The sequence below is a fragment of the Girardinichthys multiradiatus genome, chromosome 2 (assembly GCF_021462225.1).
Source record: "Girardinichthys multiradiatus isolate DD_20200921_A chromosome 2, DD_fGirMul_XY1, whole genome shotgun sequence".
Lineage (NCBI taxonomy): Eukaryota > Metazoa > Chordata > Actinopteri > Cyprinodontiformes > Goodeidae > Girardinichthys > Girardinichthys multiradiatus.
The window spans coordinates 32,798,959-32,817,588 of record NC_061795.1 but is presented as its reverse complement, the minus strand read 5'-3'; the positions used below and the strand labels follow the sequence as shown (position 1 = coordinate 32,817,588).

Sequence of the window (18,630 nt, the reverse complement as noted above, 5' to 3'; positions counted from 1 at the left end):
GACCCTGATGTGAAAATGATAAAAAAAATCTGTAACTTTTAGATACCTCAAAGCATTCTCTCTGTACCCACAGAGGCATTGTTACAAAGCGACACATTGTCCAGATCTACTGCACATGTCTTTAAATATTTATGAAACATTTCATCTTGAACTTTTGTCCTTACAGGCAGTGAACATTTTTTGATTTTGCAGGTGTTCGTTAGGATGCGGTGAGCACAAACCTGGAAAAAGATTTCCTGTGCATTCTTTGGGATCTGTCTAACTCCTGAATCCCCCAGCTCTCCTGACACACACACCCAGGGGTTAACCGTTGCCATCGCTATGCTCAGTTTCTTCATGGGAATTATAACAACACGGTACGGAATACCTACGGAAGAGAAAAGGTCACCAATAGGACTTGTATGCGTTTTTAAACTCCTCACAAAAATCGTTACAGCAATAAAACAAATTCAAACGTGTCGTCGTTGACACTCCAAAAGGACAATGGCTGAAGGGCACAGCAATAAAGCCAGATGGGTGGGGATGAATGTCGTAAAAAAACAAAACGACCTAAAGCTGAATATTAGCCTCTTTCTGTGCCCTTCATTGTGACAGGACTGCCAGTAAAGTCTGCCATTTTGCTGGTTGCATTTACAGGACTTACTGACGGAGGTGAAGATGCGTGTAAAACAGAGGTAGTCCACAGTGTTCAGGGAGAGCAGGTGGTACAGAAACTGTTCTCTCTCTTCCTCGCAGAGCAGGAATGCATGAGGTTTATACAGCTGCCTGTAAGGAAAGCATGAGATATCAAAAACCCTGTCAGACAACATGCAGGGAAAATTAAAAACAGCTTAATAGTAAGAGAGTGGATCTAAATCAAGGTTAAGGCTATGGAGCTGTATGTGACTTTTATGTCCTTCACAGCGGCTCTTAGTAAGTTTGCCAAGAATGATATAAATACAGCAGCATTTTAAATATAAAGATTTTCATAAAATGTCTAGATTTAACAGGTTTTCTATGTGTTTTCACACAAGATTTCTCCAGCAGAATGACACTAATGCTACAACGAATCTTTTTGTTTGGTTGTCAGTTTTTTTTTTTTAAATCATCAGGCTGCAAACTACATGCACTTTCCTTCAATTTTTATAGACATCAGAAACAGCTTTATTCATCAACTTTGTGCACACAAGGAATGTGACTCTGGTTTCACTTTGCTCTCAATGAAGACATTGGATTAAAATATATAAGAAGGGAAATAAGACGAAAAGTTTTTTTTTATAAATATGTAAAAACATGGCATATTTTTTTCAAGAAAATGTTTTTGATACTTTTAATTGTTCTAAAACTAAAAAAACAAATGTGATTCTTTAATTTATTCGTAGATCAAACAAATTTATATATAGTAGGTGTTTACCAAACTTCATAAGATATCTTTTTTTCAAAGGGTCTAGACACACTACAGGTCCTTCTCAAAATATTAGCATATTGTGATAAAGTTAATTATTTTCCATAATGTCATGATGAAAATTTAACATTCATATATTTTAGATTCATTGCACACTAACTGAAATATTTCAGGTCTTTTATTGTCTTAATACAGATGATTTTGGCATACAGCTCATGAAAACCCAAAATTCCTATCTCACAAAATTAGCATATTATTAAAAGGGTCTCTAAACGATCTATGAACCTAATCATCTGAATCAACGAGTTAACTCTAAACACCTGCAAAAGATTCCTGAGGCCTTTAAAACTCCCAGCCTGGTTCATCACTCAAAATCCCAATCATGGGTAAGACTGCCGACCTGACTTCTGTCCGGAAGGCCACTATTGACACCCTCAAGCAAGAGGCTAAGACACAGAAAGAAATTTCTGAACGAATAGGCTGTTCCCAGAGTGCTGTATCAAGGCACCTCAGTGGGAAGTCTGTGGGAAGGAAAAACTGTGGCAGAAAACGCTGCACAACGAGAAGAGGTGACCGGACCCTGAGGAAGATTGTGGAGAAGGGCCGATTCCAGACCTTGGGGGACCTGCGGAAGCAGTGGACTGAGTCTGGAGTAGAAACATCCAGAGCCTGGAGGAAGACTGGGGAGAAGGAAATGCCAGAAGTCCAGTGTCAAGTACCCACAGTCAGTGATGGTCTGGGGTGCCGTGTCAGCTGCTGGTGTTGGTCCACTGTGTTTTATCAAGGGCAGGGTCAATGCAGCTAGCTATCAGGAGATTTTGGAGCACTTCAAGCTTCCATCTGCTGAAAAGCTTTATGGAGATGAAGATTTCATTTTTCAGCACGACCTGGCACCTGTTCACAGTGCCAAAACCACTGGTAAATGGTTTACTGACCATGGTATCACTGTGCTCAATTGGCCTGCCAACTCTCCTGACCTGAACCCCATAGAGAATCTGTGGGATATTGTGAAGAGAACGTTGAGAGACTCAAGATCCAACACTCTGGATGAGCTAAAGGCCGCTATCGAAGCATCCTGGGCCTCCATAAGACCTCAGCAGTGCCACAGGCTGATTGCCTCCATGCCACGCCGCATTGAAGCAGTCATTTCTGCAAAAGGATTCCCGACCAAGTATTGAGTGCATAACTGTACATGATTATTTGAAGGTTGACGTTTTTTGTATTAAAAACACTTTTCTTTTATTGGTCGGATGAAATATGCTAATTTTGTGGGATAGGAATTTTGGGTTTTCATGAGCTGTATGCCAAAATCATCCGTATTAAGACAATAAAAGACCTGAAATATTTCAGTTAGTGTGCAATGAATCTAAAATATATGAATGTTAAATTTTCATCATGACATTATGGAAAATAATTAACTTTATCACAATATGCTAATATTTTGAGAAGGACCTGTATATCAGAGAAACAAGAGGAAAAAGTCCTTGTAAAGTTTGAAGACTCCTGATGTAGTGTTTGTTAGCAGATTTAAAAGGTGCTTATGAAACTTTCATATATGCCAGGCAAAAATCTCATAGCAAAAATTATGTTGCATGATATAGAAAAAGACTTTGCCATTATGTGACAATTGGAATTACCGTATTTACAAACTCCCCCTTCACTGTTGCTGTATCATCACAAACCTAAACTCTGTGCACAGCTAATTAAAAACAAGCAGGCGTGTGTTCATCCTCCTACATGTCATTGGTGCAGCCACTTTCCATTAGTTTGGTGTGGAGTGCTTTGATGTGTAACTTAAAAAGCTTTAAAAACAAATGTTCATTTTCCTGACTGCATTAACCCATGAATGAGGATTGTTTGTGACAAATCCGTATGGAAACATATACCATTACACCACTGCCTAATAAAAATCAGTGAATTCAGACCTGAGCAGCTCCTGGTTTGTCAGCAGCTCTTTGAGGTGTTGGGACAGCATTTTCTTCTCCAGAGCCAGATGGATCCAAGCTCTGGCCTGGCCAACCTCAGACAGATCGTCTCTCATGGTTTGGATAAATCTGAAAAATTAAAATCACACGTATGGATGAGAGGTCTGAACAAGTTCCAGAATTTCTTTCTTATGATAAAATATTTCTGTTTTTAATACCTCATGTCCTGAATTAACGATCCTCTTGTGAGCAAAGTTCCCTCATCAGACAGCCTTTGGTCCAAACAGTTAGATCCTGAACAAAAACACAAAAAACAAAGGTTTAGTCAGCTTCTTAATTATAATTATTTGCACACACAAACACATCAACAAAGCAAAATCAGTGATGTTTTGCTGCTCTAACCTGGTACATCGGCTGGTGCTTCCATCTTCTCCTGAGCAGCCTGGTAGTGAAGCAGATGGGACCAAATCGCAGACTTTGCCTGTTTATCACAAACACATTTATCACTACCCAAGCTCTGCGAGAGGAGCTGTGTTTAAGGAGGTTTGTCAAATTACATGTGTGACCTGTTTGATCTGCAGGCCATGGCCCCAGGTCCTCTCCAGCAGATCGCACAGACCGTGGATGAGGGTGTTTTCCTGAAGGCCAGTGATGTTGGCTTCTCCTTGACCCAGCTCCACGCACTCTTTCCCCATCCTCTCCATCAGCATCCGCTTAGTCTGAAAAGCACAGAGAAAACAAAAAACTCCATTAGCCTTGATGTGTTGTTTTAAGATGATCTACCTCTATCCGAGCAGTGAATGATAGCAGTCACCTTCAGACGGCACTCGCTCAAAAGCCCATCGACAAACTCTCTGTGAGTCTGAGAGACTGCTTGAGGCGACAGGTCGAGGAGTTTCGACTGTCTGATGATTCTCCTTGTAAAGGTGTATTTCTATTGAATAAAAAAACAACTTTGCAGATAAATTTGGAGAAATCTGAGGTCTGTATTGGTACCTGTGTGCGTCAGAGTATGTTAATACCTGTTTGGGTTCACTGTCCATTCCAGAGTGATCAGCAACAGTCGTCCTTCTGGGTTCAGTCCTACGTGAAGCTGTGATGCGACTGGAATACCTGGAAGGGACAGCAAATACTAAAATCTACAGTTTAAAATGCATAGTTTTGAGTACATTTATTTTCAGAATATGTGTGTTTTGGCATGTAATAGGGCAGTGTTGGCAGTGATTTTTTTGTGGCTAATGGAGAATACGCACTCGGTAATATTGTTTCCAAAGATCTGAAGTTACTTTGTTTCTATAAATCAAACTGATGATTTCCCAGCTCTGCTGCACCTCTGCAGCTGTTTTCTGTGGAAAAGTTTTTAGAACCCAATTTCCTTTGAGCCCATTTTTAATGTCAACATTTTATACTCATCCAAAGTCCTATTTCCAGAGCTCCCGTCCTTTTTAGCCCATTAACATTTTACAGACAGGAATATGGATTTATTCCAGCAGACTACCAGCAGAAATCAAAGGCTCACTTGTGTGTGTTGTGTGCCTGTGCAAGCACGTCGGCCTGCAGCTTAGGGAAGTATCCCGGGTGATGTCTACCCTGTCCGATCCTCATGTCCAGCAGGTGGGGGTGTATGGCCGTGTGGTCGGTCTTCAGCAGCCTACGCTCGATGGCCTGTGCTGTAAGAAAAAAAAGAGACATAACAGCTTTATCACCTCAGGTAACATGAAACCACAGGCAGAAAAACTTGCATTATGTTTTAAACAAAACAAACAAAACAACATACATCTTTGAAGAGGGAATAAAAACAAGGAGTTCTGCAGTTTGTTCAGCAAGGTTCAAGCAAGTTGAAAAGATGTCGCATTTTGAAGCAGGTTCTACATAACAAAAAAACGTTCCTCTGCATATAAAACACTAACATAACATCAAAAACAATGATGTTCAACATGAAAACGAGAGTCAGTACAACAATTTAAATAGAACTATAATGTTTCTTTTTTTTTTCAAACACTACAAAAAAGTAAAAAAAAAAAACCACTAGGGCACTCCTGTTTGTTCCTCCAGAGCCATCGGTACATCCCACTAATACTGAGCAGACAGAAGGATAAAAACTGTGAATCAAGCTATTTAAGTTGTACTCCCGTTATCAGCCTTAATGTCTATTATATACATGCCTGCAAAAGCATTCACGCCCCTTTTTGTCACATTGGAACCCCAAACCTTAATGTATTTTAGCGGGGTTTTATGACCCACACAAAATTGCACATTTTCATTAAGTGAAAGCGAAATTTTAAATAGATTTTAAAACGTTTCTGTACATAAAAATCTCAGGAGTGTGGCATGGTTTTGTACTCGGACTCCTTTACTCTGATACGTTTGAATAAAATGAGTAAACAGAATCCCCCTGAGAGTAATTTTGTCTCACTGTAAATTCAACTGTTTTATGAAGGCCTCAGAGGTTAGTTAATGAACATTAGTGAACAAACAGCATCATGAAGACCAAGGAACACAACAGACAGGTCAGGGAGATGGCTGTAGAGAATGTTAAAGCAGGATTAGGTTATAAAACAATATGCCAAGCTTTGAAAATCTGGAGCACTGCCGATCACCCAAATGCACAAAGAGTACATCCCAACTGCAAACCTACTGAGCAACCTAAGCTGAGAGACTGGGAAAGTAGACAACAAATCAGATAAGCAGCCAAGAGCCCCTTTGTAACTCTTGAGGAGGTGCAGAGCTCAACAGCTCAGGTGGGAGAATCTATAACAGGACAACTACTAGTTGTGCACTCCACAAATCAAGTCTTTGTTTGGAAGAGTAGCAAGAAGAAAGCCATTGTTGAAAGAAATCCATAAGAAGTTATGTTTGCAGTCATGTTGGGGACACAGCAAACATGTGAATGAAGGCGCTTTGGTTAAATGAACTAAAATTTCACTTTTTGGCTAAATACATAGCATTCCTGAAAGAAAACCCTTTTAGACTCAGCAGAAGACTTGAGACTAGGTTTGAGGATCACCTTCTAGCATGATAACGACAACCAGAGCTGCAATGTAATAGTTTAGATCAAAGCATAATCATGTGTTAGAATGGCCAAGTGAAAGTTTAGACCTAAATTCGATTAAGAATCTGCTGCAAGGTTTAAAACAATTATGTCAACAGATGCTCTCCATCCAATCTGACTGAGCTTGAGTTAGTTCAATCTCTAAATGCATAAAGCTAGTAGAGTCATGTCCCAAAAGACTGACAACTGTAACTTCAGTTAAAAGTGGTTCTGAAAAGTAGTAATTCAGGGGAGCTGTAATCATATGCCTGTAAAACCTTTCCAATTTTTATATGCAAAAAAATATTATGTATTATTCCCTCTAACTTTGCTGTAATTCATTGCTTTCTGTTGGTTTATCACATAAATGACCCATAAAATACATTAATGTAATTGGATGTTACATGACAAAAGGAGTATGAGTTACTTTGTAATGTACTGTATGTAAGAAAGGTTATTTTAAGAGAATAACATGTGAACATGAACTATTTATTCTATTGAACTATTTAAGTTTTGACAGTACCTGACTCAAAGAGGGTGGTGCATTTTCTGTAAGGACGGTTCCGGGACTCCTCATCGCTTATGTCGTACAGTCGCTCTCGCTCCATGCGGCTGTCAAACAGCCTGTTCAGTGGCTCCCTGTCCACCCAGCGGGATATAACCTTCCCATCAACAAAGGACGAAAACATGGAGGTCTCCAGGAATTGGGACAAGAAGTGCAAGTGGGTCGCTGGCTGAACTGAGAGGAAAGAACCCTAAAAAAACAATTGAGACAATTACATTTAATCTTGTTAATATGGAAGTAAAAGAGACATAAGCATTAGTTTGAGCAAAGTTGCCAGAGATATTTGCTGAAGTACCTTGTCAAAGCTGCATGTGCCATCTCTATTGCTCAACCATGAGTCCAAATCCATAGCGCTGTTCACAATAAAGTCCTCATATCTACCAAAGATGGCGGCGAAACGAACAGCAAACACCTCCCTCAGCTGGATATTTAACTTTGCAGCCTTCAACTCCTCTTCCTCCTCCTCAAACACGTGTCCCAGAGTCTTTCCTCCCTCTGACACCTTTCCTCCTCCACATCTCCTTGCCAGAGCCTGAAGCCTCTCCAGCACCGCCAGCTCATCTCCCCCGAGGTTCCCGTTCCTCCTATCTTCCATCAGGTCCTCCAGCACCAAGCTGCTCAGGCGTGGGGAGGCTGATGTGGAGCTCGTGGTGGTCTTCGCTGCCATTCCTCCCCGTGGAGGAAGTCCAAAATTCATCAGCACCTCACTCAGTTCCTGAATGAGCTCTGTCTGATTTGGGAACAGAGGGAGGTCCTCTGGGGCTTCCACGCAGTAGTTGTCAATGTCCACAAAACACAGATTGGCCTGAGAAGCAGAAAAACAAGAGCACAGCCCCTAAGCCAGCATAATAGATTTAACCAGTCAGATTGATATCATGTACACATAGTGGCTGAGCTCCAATTAGGCTGTAAGATAAGGAAATGTAATTAATTAATTCTTGTTACAAAGATTTAATCATTTGAGGGATTATCTCTGCAACAGGATGCCAGTCCATATCAATATGAAACCTGTGTAATAAAATGTATAAATCTGCTGAGCGCAACTTTCCTAAAGGGTAAGAAAAGACAGGCAGGGATTTTTTTAAAACTGCCTCAGTAAGCAGGAGTCAGCAGCAATGCAACCTTCAACAGTGACCTGAGGCCAACAGTTTGAACCCTCTGGGATGTAATGAGATGGACTGAAGAGCCGCCAGCTGTAGTCAACTCTCTGCAGGATCATCCAGCCAGTCTTCAGTTTTAATCATCATGTGAGCAACAAACAGGGAAACATGTTCATAATTCAGTGATAATACATTTTTTTATGCCAACATTTCAAATTCAAACACAAGAAAACAACCATAGGATTAATGAAAACTGCACAACTTCTCATTTCCATGAATTATTCAGGAAAGCCTATTATTACGGATTTGCCAGGCTCTTCATTTTTTGCTTTCATCCCCCAGAGCAGTCTTACTGCGGCCTCCTTTCTGGGCCAGAGCGACTTCAAAAAGGATTCAGCGAGACATTCATGCGCAATAAAGCGATCTTGGATGCAGGCATGGATGTGAATTGAGGACAGCTCCGAGGGATTGTACAGAGCCAATCACAGGCAGGGTGCATGAAGCAAACATCTGATCCATTAAAAGGCTTCTAGAATGCCTCATTTTAAACATTTTTAGATCCCAATGCAAATATCTGAATCCTGAAATTGTGTCTCAGCACAGGCAAATTTACACACTGGCTGCTTCTCTAGTTCTACAGTTACAATCATTTGTGCTTTTTCAATTTTTTTCCACATCTTTTCTTTAAAACCACAAAATTATAAGCGTTTTATTGTAATTTTATGTAAAGACCGACACAAATTAGTGCATAATTGTGAAGAGGAGGGAAAGTGATACATGGTTTTCATATATTTTTTTTACGAATAAAAATCTGAAAGGGGGTCCTGTATTACTCTTTAGCCACATTTAATCAGATACCCCTCAAGTCATCCAAGCATTAGGATGGCCCATTTAAAGTCCACTTCAATAATAAATCTGTGGCAAGACATGTTAATTGATGTTCACAGATGTTCTCCATCCAATCTGAGCTTGGAGAACAATAATTTAGCCCTAAACATACAGTCAGAGCTAGAGTAGACTGGTTAATATCAAAGCATTCATTTGTTAGAATGGCCCAGTCAAAGCTCAGACCTAAATCCAACTCATATTCTGTAAAAAATCTTGCAAATTGCTGTTTTCTCCATCTAATTTGACTAAGTTTGAGCTATTTTGCAAAGAAGAATGCACAACATTTTCTGTTTCTAGATATGCAAAGATGGTATACACATACACAAAAAAACAGTTCAGGGAGCACACAAGGGGGAATACAGGGGAAGTGCAGAAAATAAAATGTAAACCTTGGACCATTTTCCTTCCACTTCACAATTACATGGTACTTTGTCTTGGTCTATCACACACAATCCCAGTAAAATAAATACTCATTGGTTTGTTGCTGTAAAGTCACAAAAGGCGAAAAATTACAAGAGGTTTGAATACAAGTCCCTGTTTTTACCTCATGTGGAAGGTGGAGGGAGGATCGTTGAGCTCCGTCTCTGCGCTGGATGCCCATCAGGAAAGGCACTGGAGCATCGAGGAGGTGATGCAGTGGTGTAGAAATGATGGGCAGGTAGATGTGCTGCCACTGAAATGGGAACAGCAAAGTGGTGATGCCTTCTGCCACCATCATCAAACGCTGGTAGTCTGAGGAGCAGTGAGACAGAAACAGGATGTCATCAGCATATATTGATCCCCTGAATGTACCCAGAAAGGGGATCATTTTAAATAGTTTAAAACAACATTACAAATAAGCTGTCAATAATAATTAAAACTCCTCTTTACATGCTTTAGGGTACAGAACAGCCAAATAAATAATAATTTAAAACTGTCAGTTTCTCCCTCATTACTTTTTTTAATTCAATTCAATTCAGTTTATTTATATAGTGCCAATTCACAACACATGTCGTCTCAAGGCACTTCACAATAGTCAGGTAAATACATTCCAATTAATCCTAATCATTGAACAGTGCAGTCAGATTCAGTTATTTATTCAAATTGGATAAAAAGTGTTTCTATCTAAGGAAACCCAGCAGATTGCATCCAGTCAGTAACTTGCAGCATTCACTCCTCCTGGATGAGCTTGTAGAGACAGTGGACAGTGACTGGCATTGACTTTGCAGCAATCCCTCATACTGAGCATGCATGTAGCGACAGTAGAGAGGAAAAACTCCCTTTTAACAGGAAGAAACCTCCAGCAGAACCAGGATCAGTGTGAGCGGCCATCTGTCACGACCGACTGGGGGTTTGAGAGAACAGAGCAGAGACACAGAAAGAACAAAGAAGCACTGATCCAGGAGTACTTTCTAGGGGAAGGAAAAGTAAATGTTAGTGGATGTAGCTCCTTTAGTCGTTTCACCTAGAAAGAAAGAACAGATAAACTCTGAGCCAGTTTTCAAGGTTAGAGTCTGAAAGAGAGCACATAGAGTTAGTTACAGTTAAGCTCAGTCAATCACCATGTCTAGGAGAGAGAAAGGGTTAAACACTGAAAGACAGGGCTATGTGGATCATCGGTAGAGGGTGAGCATTAAGTTTTTGCCAGCAGAAGCTCGGACGATGCCCCTCTCCAGAAAGGTGTCACAGGTACCACAGAGCCAGGCCAGGTGTAGCTTCTAGGAAGAGAAAAGAGAGAGAACATAAAACTGAAATAACAGCAAATAATGCAAAATTGGAGAGTAGTGTGAGAATGTAGCGAAGAGGGTGAAAGTGGTCATTATGTCCTCCAGCAGCCTAAGCCTATAGCAGCAGAACTACAGAGGTAGCTCAGGATAACCTAAGCCACTATAAGCTTTATCAAAAAGGAAAGTTTGAAGCCTAGCCTTAAAAGTAGACAGGGTGTCTGCCTCACATACTAAAACTGGGAGCTGGTTCCACAGGAGAGGAGCTGATAACTAAAGGATCTGCCTCCCATTCTACTTCTAGAGACTCTAGGAACCACCAGTAAACCTGCAGTCTGAGAATGAAGTGCTCTGTTAGGAACATATGGAACCATCAGATCTCTGATGTATGATGGAGCTAGATCATTAAGGGCTTTATATGTGAGGAGGAGAATTTTAAATTATATTCTGGATTTAACAGGGAGCCAATGAAGGGAAGCTAAAATAGGAGAAATATGATCTCTCTTTTTAATTTTCATCAAAACTCTTGCTGCAGCATTTTGAATCAGCTGAAGGCTTTTAACTGCATTTTGTGGACATCCTGATAGTAAAGAATTACAATAGTCCAGCCTTGAAGTAACAAATGCATGGACTAGTTTTTCAGCGTCACTCCTGGATAGAATATTTCTAATTTTGGCAATGTTCCAGAGATGAAAGAAGGAAATCCTAGAAACCTGTTTAATATGGGATTTAAATGACAATGTTATGTTTTGTTAGCCTAATATACACATAAAGCTGCTTTAATAACGTTTTAGACTCAGTATTTGTTAATATTAGAGTGTTTAACTGCAGTAGCTAACTGTAAGCATTTTCACTTTGGTGAACAATATATGTTTGCTAAAACCATAATGGGAAAAGTAATCTGTCAGGTTAACCATCTGTTAATGAAGCAATGAAAAAAAACTAATGTCATAGTGGTTTAAGTGATTGCTCTTTTGTTGATTTTTACGCATCCTTAGTTTTCAGTCCAACTGTTTACCCTGACCAGATATGCTTAACATGTCTCGTTTTACAGAAAGCGTTTCACACAGGGAGCTCATTGTTTTACCCCTGCCCCTTTCAAATAATCCATATCTACCTTGTGCTGCGATGGGGTATGACAATACCCAGCTTTCAGTTGATAACATTCCAACATCGCCTTTTTTTTTTACATCTTACAGTCTAGCCGTATGAAACTTTAGCTCCAGCTAAGCAAAGTTGTCATTGAGAATACTAGACAGATCTGTGGCACAATAACAACTCAGAAACTCCCCATGTACTGCACAACTGCCATAAAAATGATAACGTTACTCACCCACACCCTACCCTATGCAGATGCTTTGTCTACTTTGATGAATATTTGCCTCAGCATGCAGAATGCTTGAAGTGGCGGACGTACCAGGGCAGTGTGAGCTATTCACCGCTTAATTAAGCCTGAAATTATCTGACCATTAGGGGCACTCAAAGACTGTATATAGATCACTGGAATTGTAGCCCAAGATAGACAGGGGATCATGAAGTTTGAAAAAAGAAAGACAAACGAGATGATGACCATATAAATTACATCACGTTCGTAGCTTCCTAATGGTGCTAAACTGAAGGGGTACTTCACAGTTTTTAAAAAGAATACAGCCTGTAGTTGTGCACCTCTACCTTTTAATCCAAATTAAAACCTGGTCAAATCTTACATCTGTGTGTGAAAACACAAAAGGGACATTTTTAATGCCTTTTAGCATTACAACCATCTTAGAATTAGACAAACTACAACACCACCAAAGAGGCAAGATAAGAAACGTAGATTTCACTGTAAATAACTGTAGACTTCCATGTAAATACACATTTAAAGTCAGAGTGATTTTAAGGTTTATTAATATTCATATTTATCTCTAAATGACATTTTTGTGATTAGAGTTGTTTCAAAAGCAGAAATCCACTTTGTCTACTCTCACTAGCATTGAGCTCTGAAACTTATCTCCATTTCCTCAAAGTGGCTCAGTATGTAGAGTAGTTGTCTTGCAATCAGAAGGCTGTGGGTTTGATTCCAGCTTCCCTCTGTTACATGCCAATGCGCCCCTGGGCAAGGCACTTAACTCTAGGTTGCCAACCGATCTGTGTATTGGTGAACAGATGTATGCGAGTTAGTGAATGTGGCTAAAGTGTAAAGCGCATTGAGTGGTTAGTATGACTGGAAAAGTGCTATATAAGTTCTGTCCATTTACCATTTACACTAAGACAGTTATCTACTGCAGGTGAGATATTGATTGGTTAGGATCTTATAACGGAACGCTACTTTAAAAAATCTGAACTATCAATTTAAGCTAAGCACTTTTTTTTTTTTTTAAATCACACAGCCTGGCACAGCAGACATTAACACTCTCTTTGAGGTCTGCTTAATTAGCTATAAGATAGATACATAGGCAAATATGCAAATATGTTTAATTGGGAAATTTGTTAGTAACATATAAAAGCTTAAACAAATGCTTAAGTTAAGCACTTCAGAAGCAATCTCTTCATCTGCAGGTTTGAAAAATTGACAGCGTAACCTCGCAGATTTTCTACACGTATAAATAAAGTAGCCGAACACAAGCAGCTAAATTGATTTTATTCCAATTTGTTTTCTATACTATCAAATTAAAAAATGTAAACTGAAAACTGAATCATTGGTTTACCTTTAGAGTACAGCAGGACTTGTGTCTCCAGCAGTGCACAGGTAAGTAGTTTAACCATGTTGTTCACACCCAGGAGAGAGAAAGCCTCTCCCAGAGGATAATCCCCCAGGGGAAGCTCCCCCGGCCCAGGCCGCTGGCATACAATGGGCCCCTGCACCCCATGGAACCTCAGTGAGCGTCCAGGTGGAGGCAAGGGCACCTCATACAGGATGTTGTAGACGTAGCTCTCCAGAGGGAGAGGTGGAGCTGTCTGGGATGTCACAGCCTGGTGAAGCTGAGCCAGAAACTGTCGAGAAGCTTGCAGGAAAGGAAGCGGCGTGAAGAGGCAGAGGGCTTTGGACACGTACAGGGTGTCACGCGCTGCATCGAAGGAGCCCACACAGCCCAGACAGCCAGAAACTCCAGATGTCAAAGACTCTGCATCCGACTCCTCCAAGCTGCTGGCAAGTGAGTCCATGCTGGAGGTGGAGGGCGTGGAAGCGGAGGAGCATGTGGAGGAAGAAGGTGAGGAGGCTGATGAAGAGGAGTGGTGCTCCACGTGGTGCATCTGATAGAGAGTCTGCATGGCTGTGATAATCTGAGGACTAGTCACCTCCTCGTAGAAGGTGTGAACAAAGCCGTAGGAGCGTGTTCCATCATCAGAGGCGATGGTGAAGGAGTGAAACTGTGGTTCCAGGCTGTCTGCCTGTGTGCGAAAGGACAGACCTCTGGGCAGGCAGAGCTGAAAGCAAAGAAAGCAGCAGAATAAGAAAAAAGTTTAAATGTTGATGTTAAAATCTGAGTGTAACACAGAGCCTAAAACCTTCCAAGCTTTTGCTTGATCACATTGATTAGGAAAGATTGCTGACACATTTTTTGATTCTGTTCTATAGCAGCTCTACAACTTTTGATAACCCCATGTGCTTCAAAGGCCTCTTAATAATAATTATTATTATGGATTATAATTATAACTAACAACTGAATTGATATCTTGCTTATACTTTTATCTGAGTGGCAGTTTTGTGTCATTGTTTTTATTTTAAAAAGGTCACCATTTCTTTTATTAGTACAGAAATCTTTGCAAACACAGCACACAATATACAGCACAGGCACATATCAAAAAATGTGATATGTTTCATCACTCATTCTAGAAAGTGAAACTAAGGCAAACAGCCCGTGGAAGTGTAATGGAAGCCCAGGTTGCTTTCATAGCGACCTTCAGTTCATCTGCATCGTTGCGTCTGGTGTCGCTCATCTTCCTCTTGGCAATACTCTATAGATTCTCTATGGGCTTCAGGTCAGGCCTGTTTGCTGGCCAATCAATCACAGTTACACCATGGACATTGAACCAGATTCAGGTACTTTTGACAGTGTTGGACATGTGCCCTGTCCTGCTGGAAAAATGAAAGCTTGTCAGCAGAAAGAAACATGAAGTGCTCTCAATGACTCAATGTCTTCTAGACACCTGTCAGGTCACCAGTCTCCTCCATGATTGTGTAGGTCATAATTTAGCCGTTACATAAAATATGCTTTCTTTATATTGATCTTATGCAATAATATAATTTATTGAGACAAAAGATTTGGGGTTTTTATCATCTATAAGCCTATAAATTAATTCCATTCCATGTAATAAATGCTATTTTATTCTCTACATATTCAAGAAAATTACTAGTTTTTTTAGTAATAAATAGCTGATTTGTATGTACAAGTTATCTGTCAAATGTTGCAATAAAGACCCAATTTTAGGAGAACATTTCAATGTGATACTGTTCCTAAAAACTGTAATGATATTATTGTTTTACGACTAATCCACAGTTTCATGACTCTCTTTCTTTTCCTTTACTACAGGTTCCCAACCATGTCGTTTGAGCTTCAGCATCTCAGCCAATAAAAATATACATTATTGTCATCAAGGGCAATTAGAGGGCTTCGATTGGCCAAGTATATTTTTGGCATGCAGAGCATGAATGCACTTCAAATATGATTTCTAACTAAACATTCCATCCTACCAGCCCTTTTAGATTGCAATGTTGCACTGATATTGCAATGACATCTGCAATCTGATATATTGTGCAGCTCTACTGTGTAGACAAACACATCAAATATCTCACCATGTTGACTGCGTCCTTGTTGAAGGGGATCCTATCCGTGTTCTCCGGGTAGTGGACCAGAACCTTTGACTTGAAGGACCGTCGAATGGGGCTCTGCTCGAAGCTCTCACCTGACAGAAAGAAAGACGATGGAAGGTTGTTTTTATAACAGTAAAGGATAATGGTTAGCCTTGATTAGTGTTGAATCCAAACATAATTTAACAGAAAAGAGGACAGATCAGAGTATGACAGAAGCTGTGGTTCATAACTCAAACAGGACACCCTTGTCTGGTACAAAAAGGACACAGAAAGTTAATTTCCTGTTGACAGCAAGGACAATGCTGCAGCAAATATGGAGGAAGGACCCCAGCAAACGTTATGTAATTCATTAACATCAAGACAGGCAGAGAAACGGACGGGGGAAAGGATATAACACTGTTCCTACTCTATACTCTGCACTAGAAATTTCTTTGCTTTCTCTGCTCAGAGTGAATAAAGCTTGTATAAGCTTCCAGCTCTGAATCTGAAGCGCTTTATGAGCATGAGTGGCTGAGAAGAGACAACAGATTTAAACTGTGCAGAGTGCATAATCAGCTGAAGTACTTCCATTATTCTAAAACTCTTAAAAAAACTCAAACACATTCAATGACATAATTGCACTGTAAAAACCAAATCAGTCTCTAATGGCAATTTGACATCGTCCTGTCCGCTGTGAGGTGTGACGCACTTGTTTGAGCCTTCAGGAACATCCACCTCACCTGCCTACAAAATGACGCACAGAACCCTGAGACAGGAAGCTGCAGCACGGAGCGAGAAGAGAGCACCGCCTCACGTTAGACTGAGTCAGTCTGGGAGGAGGGAGGCAACGATGAGAGAAGGGGGGAGTCCGTGTTCTTTACTAACGGTACCAATTGGAGCAGGAGCTGGCTTGGAGGCGGGGAGACGAGCCTCAGATAAAGACACCGTGTTTCCATGGCACCCATTTCTGCTCTGGCTTCAAAGACAGCCATTTAAAAAAAAATAAATAAATAAAGAGCAAGCTTTATGTGCTTGTCATCAGTTACGTCATCTTTAGCTGGCACAATTAAAACACACTCTCCTCCAGATAGAGGAGCTGGTACAAACAAAACAAGGATCGATGTAGATGTGTTTGAGTGCGTAACAGAGCAGAGGGAGGAGGAAGGAGGTTTGTTTTAGTGTTTGAATGAAAGCGTAAATATCTGTTTCTGTTAGGCTGTAATCACCAGCTCTCATATATACATACAAACAACACATACAGTGCCATAACAAAGGTTTTTATTCCCTTTAAACTGTTACATTTAATCTCACAATAAAAAATTTAAATTTTTATGTATTTTATTTGGATTTTAATGTGATAGAGTAGTGCTTAATTGGGAAGTGGAAGAAAAATTATACATGGTTTTCAATTTTGTTATTTTTTACAAATATGACAGAGTGCCATACATTTGTATACAACCCCCCAGAGACAATACTTTGTACTACCACCTATCGCTGCAGATACGGCTGAAAGTCTTTTAGTATATGTCTCTGCTGGGGTTTAACATCTGGAGACTGAAATCTGGAACAGGTTCAATGGACAGCATCTGAGAGCTCTCATTTCAAGTCATTGCCACAGATTCTAAATTGGATTTCCCTCTGGACTTTGACTAGGACATTCAAACACATCAATGTCCTAGTGATGTGTCTGTATGTTAGGGGTGTTATCCTGCTGGAAGGAGGACCTCCTCACCTTCTATACATCTTCCAATCAGCTCTGACCAGCAACCACATATCTGCTGAAGAAAAGCATCCCCGCAGCATGATGCTGCCAACACCATGTTTCCATGTGAAGATGGTGTATTCAGGATGAAATGCATAGCTTTCCCCACACACAGCACTTTGCGATCAAAGGTTTAGTTTGGTCCCATCCAGCCCAAGAACTTTGTTACATATTTTGTTGCATCCTGTACATAGCTTGTGAAAAACTGTAAACAGGACATCTCTTAGTTTTCTTTTAACAATGGCTTTCTTCTTGCCACTCATAAAAGCCATATTTCAGGAGCATGCAAAAAAAAAAAAAAACAATAGTCCTGTCATCAAATTCTCCCAACTGAATTCTCTGTAGCTCCTCCAGAGTTAATGCTCTCCTTGCCTGTCTTTGTAGGTTTTCAGTTGTGCCACAATCTCTGATTTTTTGGATAATGGATTGAAAAGTGCTTCTTGAGAGGTTCAGTGCTTGGGATATTGTTTTATAACCTAGCTCTGCCATAACCTTGTCTACAACCTTATCTCTGAACTACCTACTGTGCTCCTGGATCTTCATAAAGCCATTTCTTTCAACATTGTTCTCTAACAAATCTCAGATCCTACAACACAGAAAGACTGTGTTCAGGATTTTATTCAGGGGTATCAAAGGTGCTCAACACAATTTTACTGATTTATACTGAAAAAAAATAATTTGTGTTGATCTATCACTTAAAATCCCAATACAATACTTGGAAATGTGTTGCTTTAATGCGACAAAAAGGTAATAAAGTTTTAGGAGTATGGATATTTGTGCAAAGCACAGTACCTTACTTCAAAGTTTATTATTGTTAGCATACAATAACTAGAAAAAAAAAGGTGGACATAACTCACAATGACAAAATCTTACATAAGAAAAACATACAAATTGAACAAAATGACAAAAAATGTATCAGCTTGTAGAGAGTGAATTACATATTTCCCCGTCAACAAAAGGGAAGTAAATACCAAAACATTTTGTTGTCCTTAGGAGATGAGCATCAGGTTTCTCAGAATATATTTAACTCGAGCTGGATTCTCTGCACACAAGAATCAGATCTATTATTAGATAAATGCTTGCATCTCTCTGCAGTCAGCTTTACATTTTAAAGCAGCTCTGTTCGGCCAGAGAGATCTCCCCCTGCTGCACTGATGTCATCCCTCCCCCCTCTGTGACCGCCACCGGCCCCGAAGCCTCGGCCGTTCAGCATTCCAACAGGCAGCGTCATGTGAAATTTGATTAGGCTGCAGAAAACACAGTGGCATCTATTTAGAAGCTAACAAGAGCAGATTGTCTCTTGTTGGGCTTTCACTAATTACACCAATGCATAAAAGAAGATACAGTATTACCTCATCCTGGCTTCTACAAGACGTGCGCATGATTTGTAAACTCTGGATCTTTGCAATATGCGCATAAAGGGACAAAAAGATACTCATACTGAGACAGAAATCCCTTGAAAGGAACGGAAGCAGAGCCCCCTGGCCAGCTGTTACAT

General features: G+C 40.2%; 1 protein-coding gene across 1 annotated transcript in view; it reads right to left on the bottom strand.

Annotated features, from left to right (window-relative positions):
- Window positions 1-18,630, bottom strand: part of LOC124857118 (DENN domain-containing protein 5B-like) — a 30,816-nt gene that overhangs the window by 9,887 nt on the left and 2,299 nt on the right. Inside the window, exons 2-15 of the mRNA XM_047348243.1 lie at window positions 15,374-15,483; window positions 13,284-14,004; window positions 9,438-9,625; window positions 7,201-7,710; window positions 6,864-7,095; window positions 4,829-4,979; window positions 4,332-4,422; window positions 4,124-4,243; window positions 3,876-4,028; window positions 3,712-3,790; window positions 3,528-3,603; window positions 3,310-3,438; window positions 644-765; window positions 222-367 (exon numbers count right to left, since the gene is read on the bottom strand). Of these exons, the coding sequence (XP_047204199.1) occupies window positions 222-367; window positions 644-765; window positions 3,310-3,438; window positions 3,528-3,603; window positions 3,712-3,790; window positions 3,876-4,028; window positions 4,124-4,243; window positions 4,332-4,422; window positions 4,829-4,979; window positions 6,864-7,095; window positions 7,201-7,710; window positions 9,438-9,625; window positions 13,284-14,004; window positions 15,374-15,483 (2,828 nt within the window). The remainder of the gene's footprint in view (window positions 1-221; window positions 368-643; window positions 766-3,309; window positions 3,439-3,527; window positions 3,604-3,711; window positions 3,791-3,875; window positions 4,029-4,123; window positions 4,244-4,331; window positions 4,423-4,828; window positions 4,980-6,863; window positions 7,096-7,200; window positions 7,711-9,437; window positions 9,626-13,283; window positions 14,005-15,373; window positions 15,484-18,630) is intronic.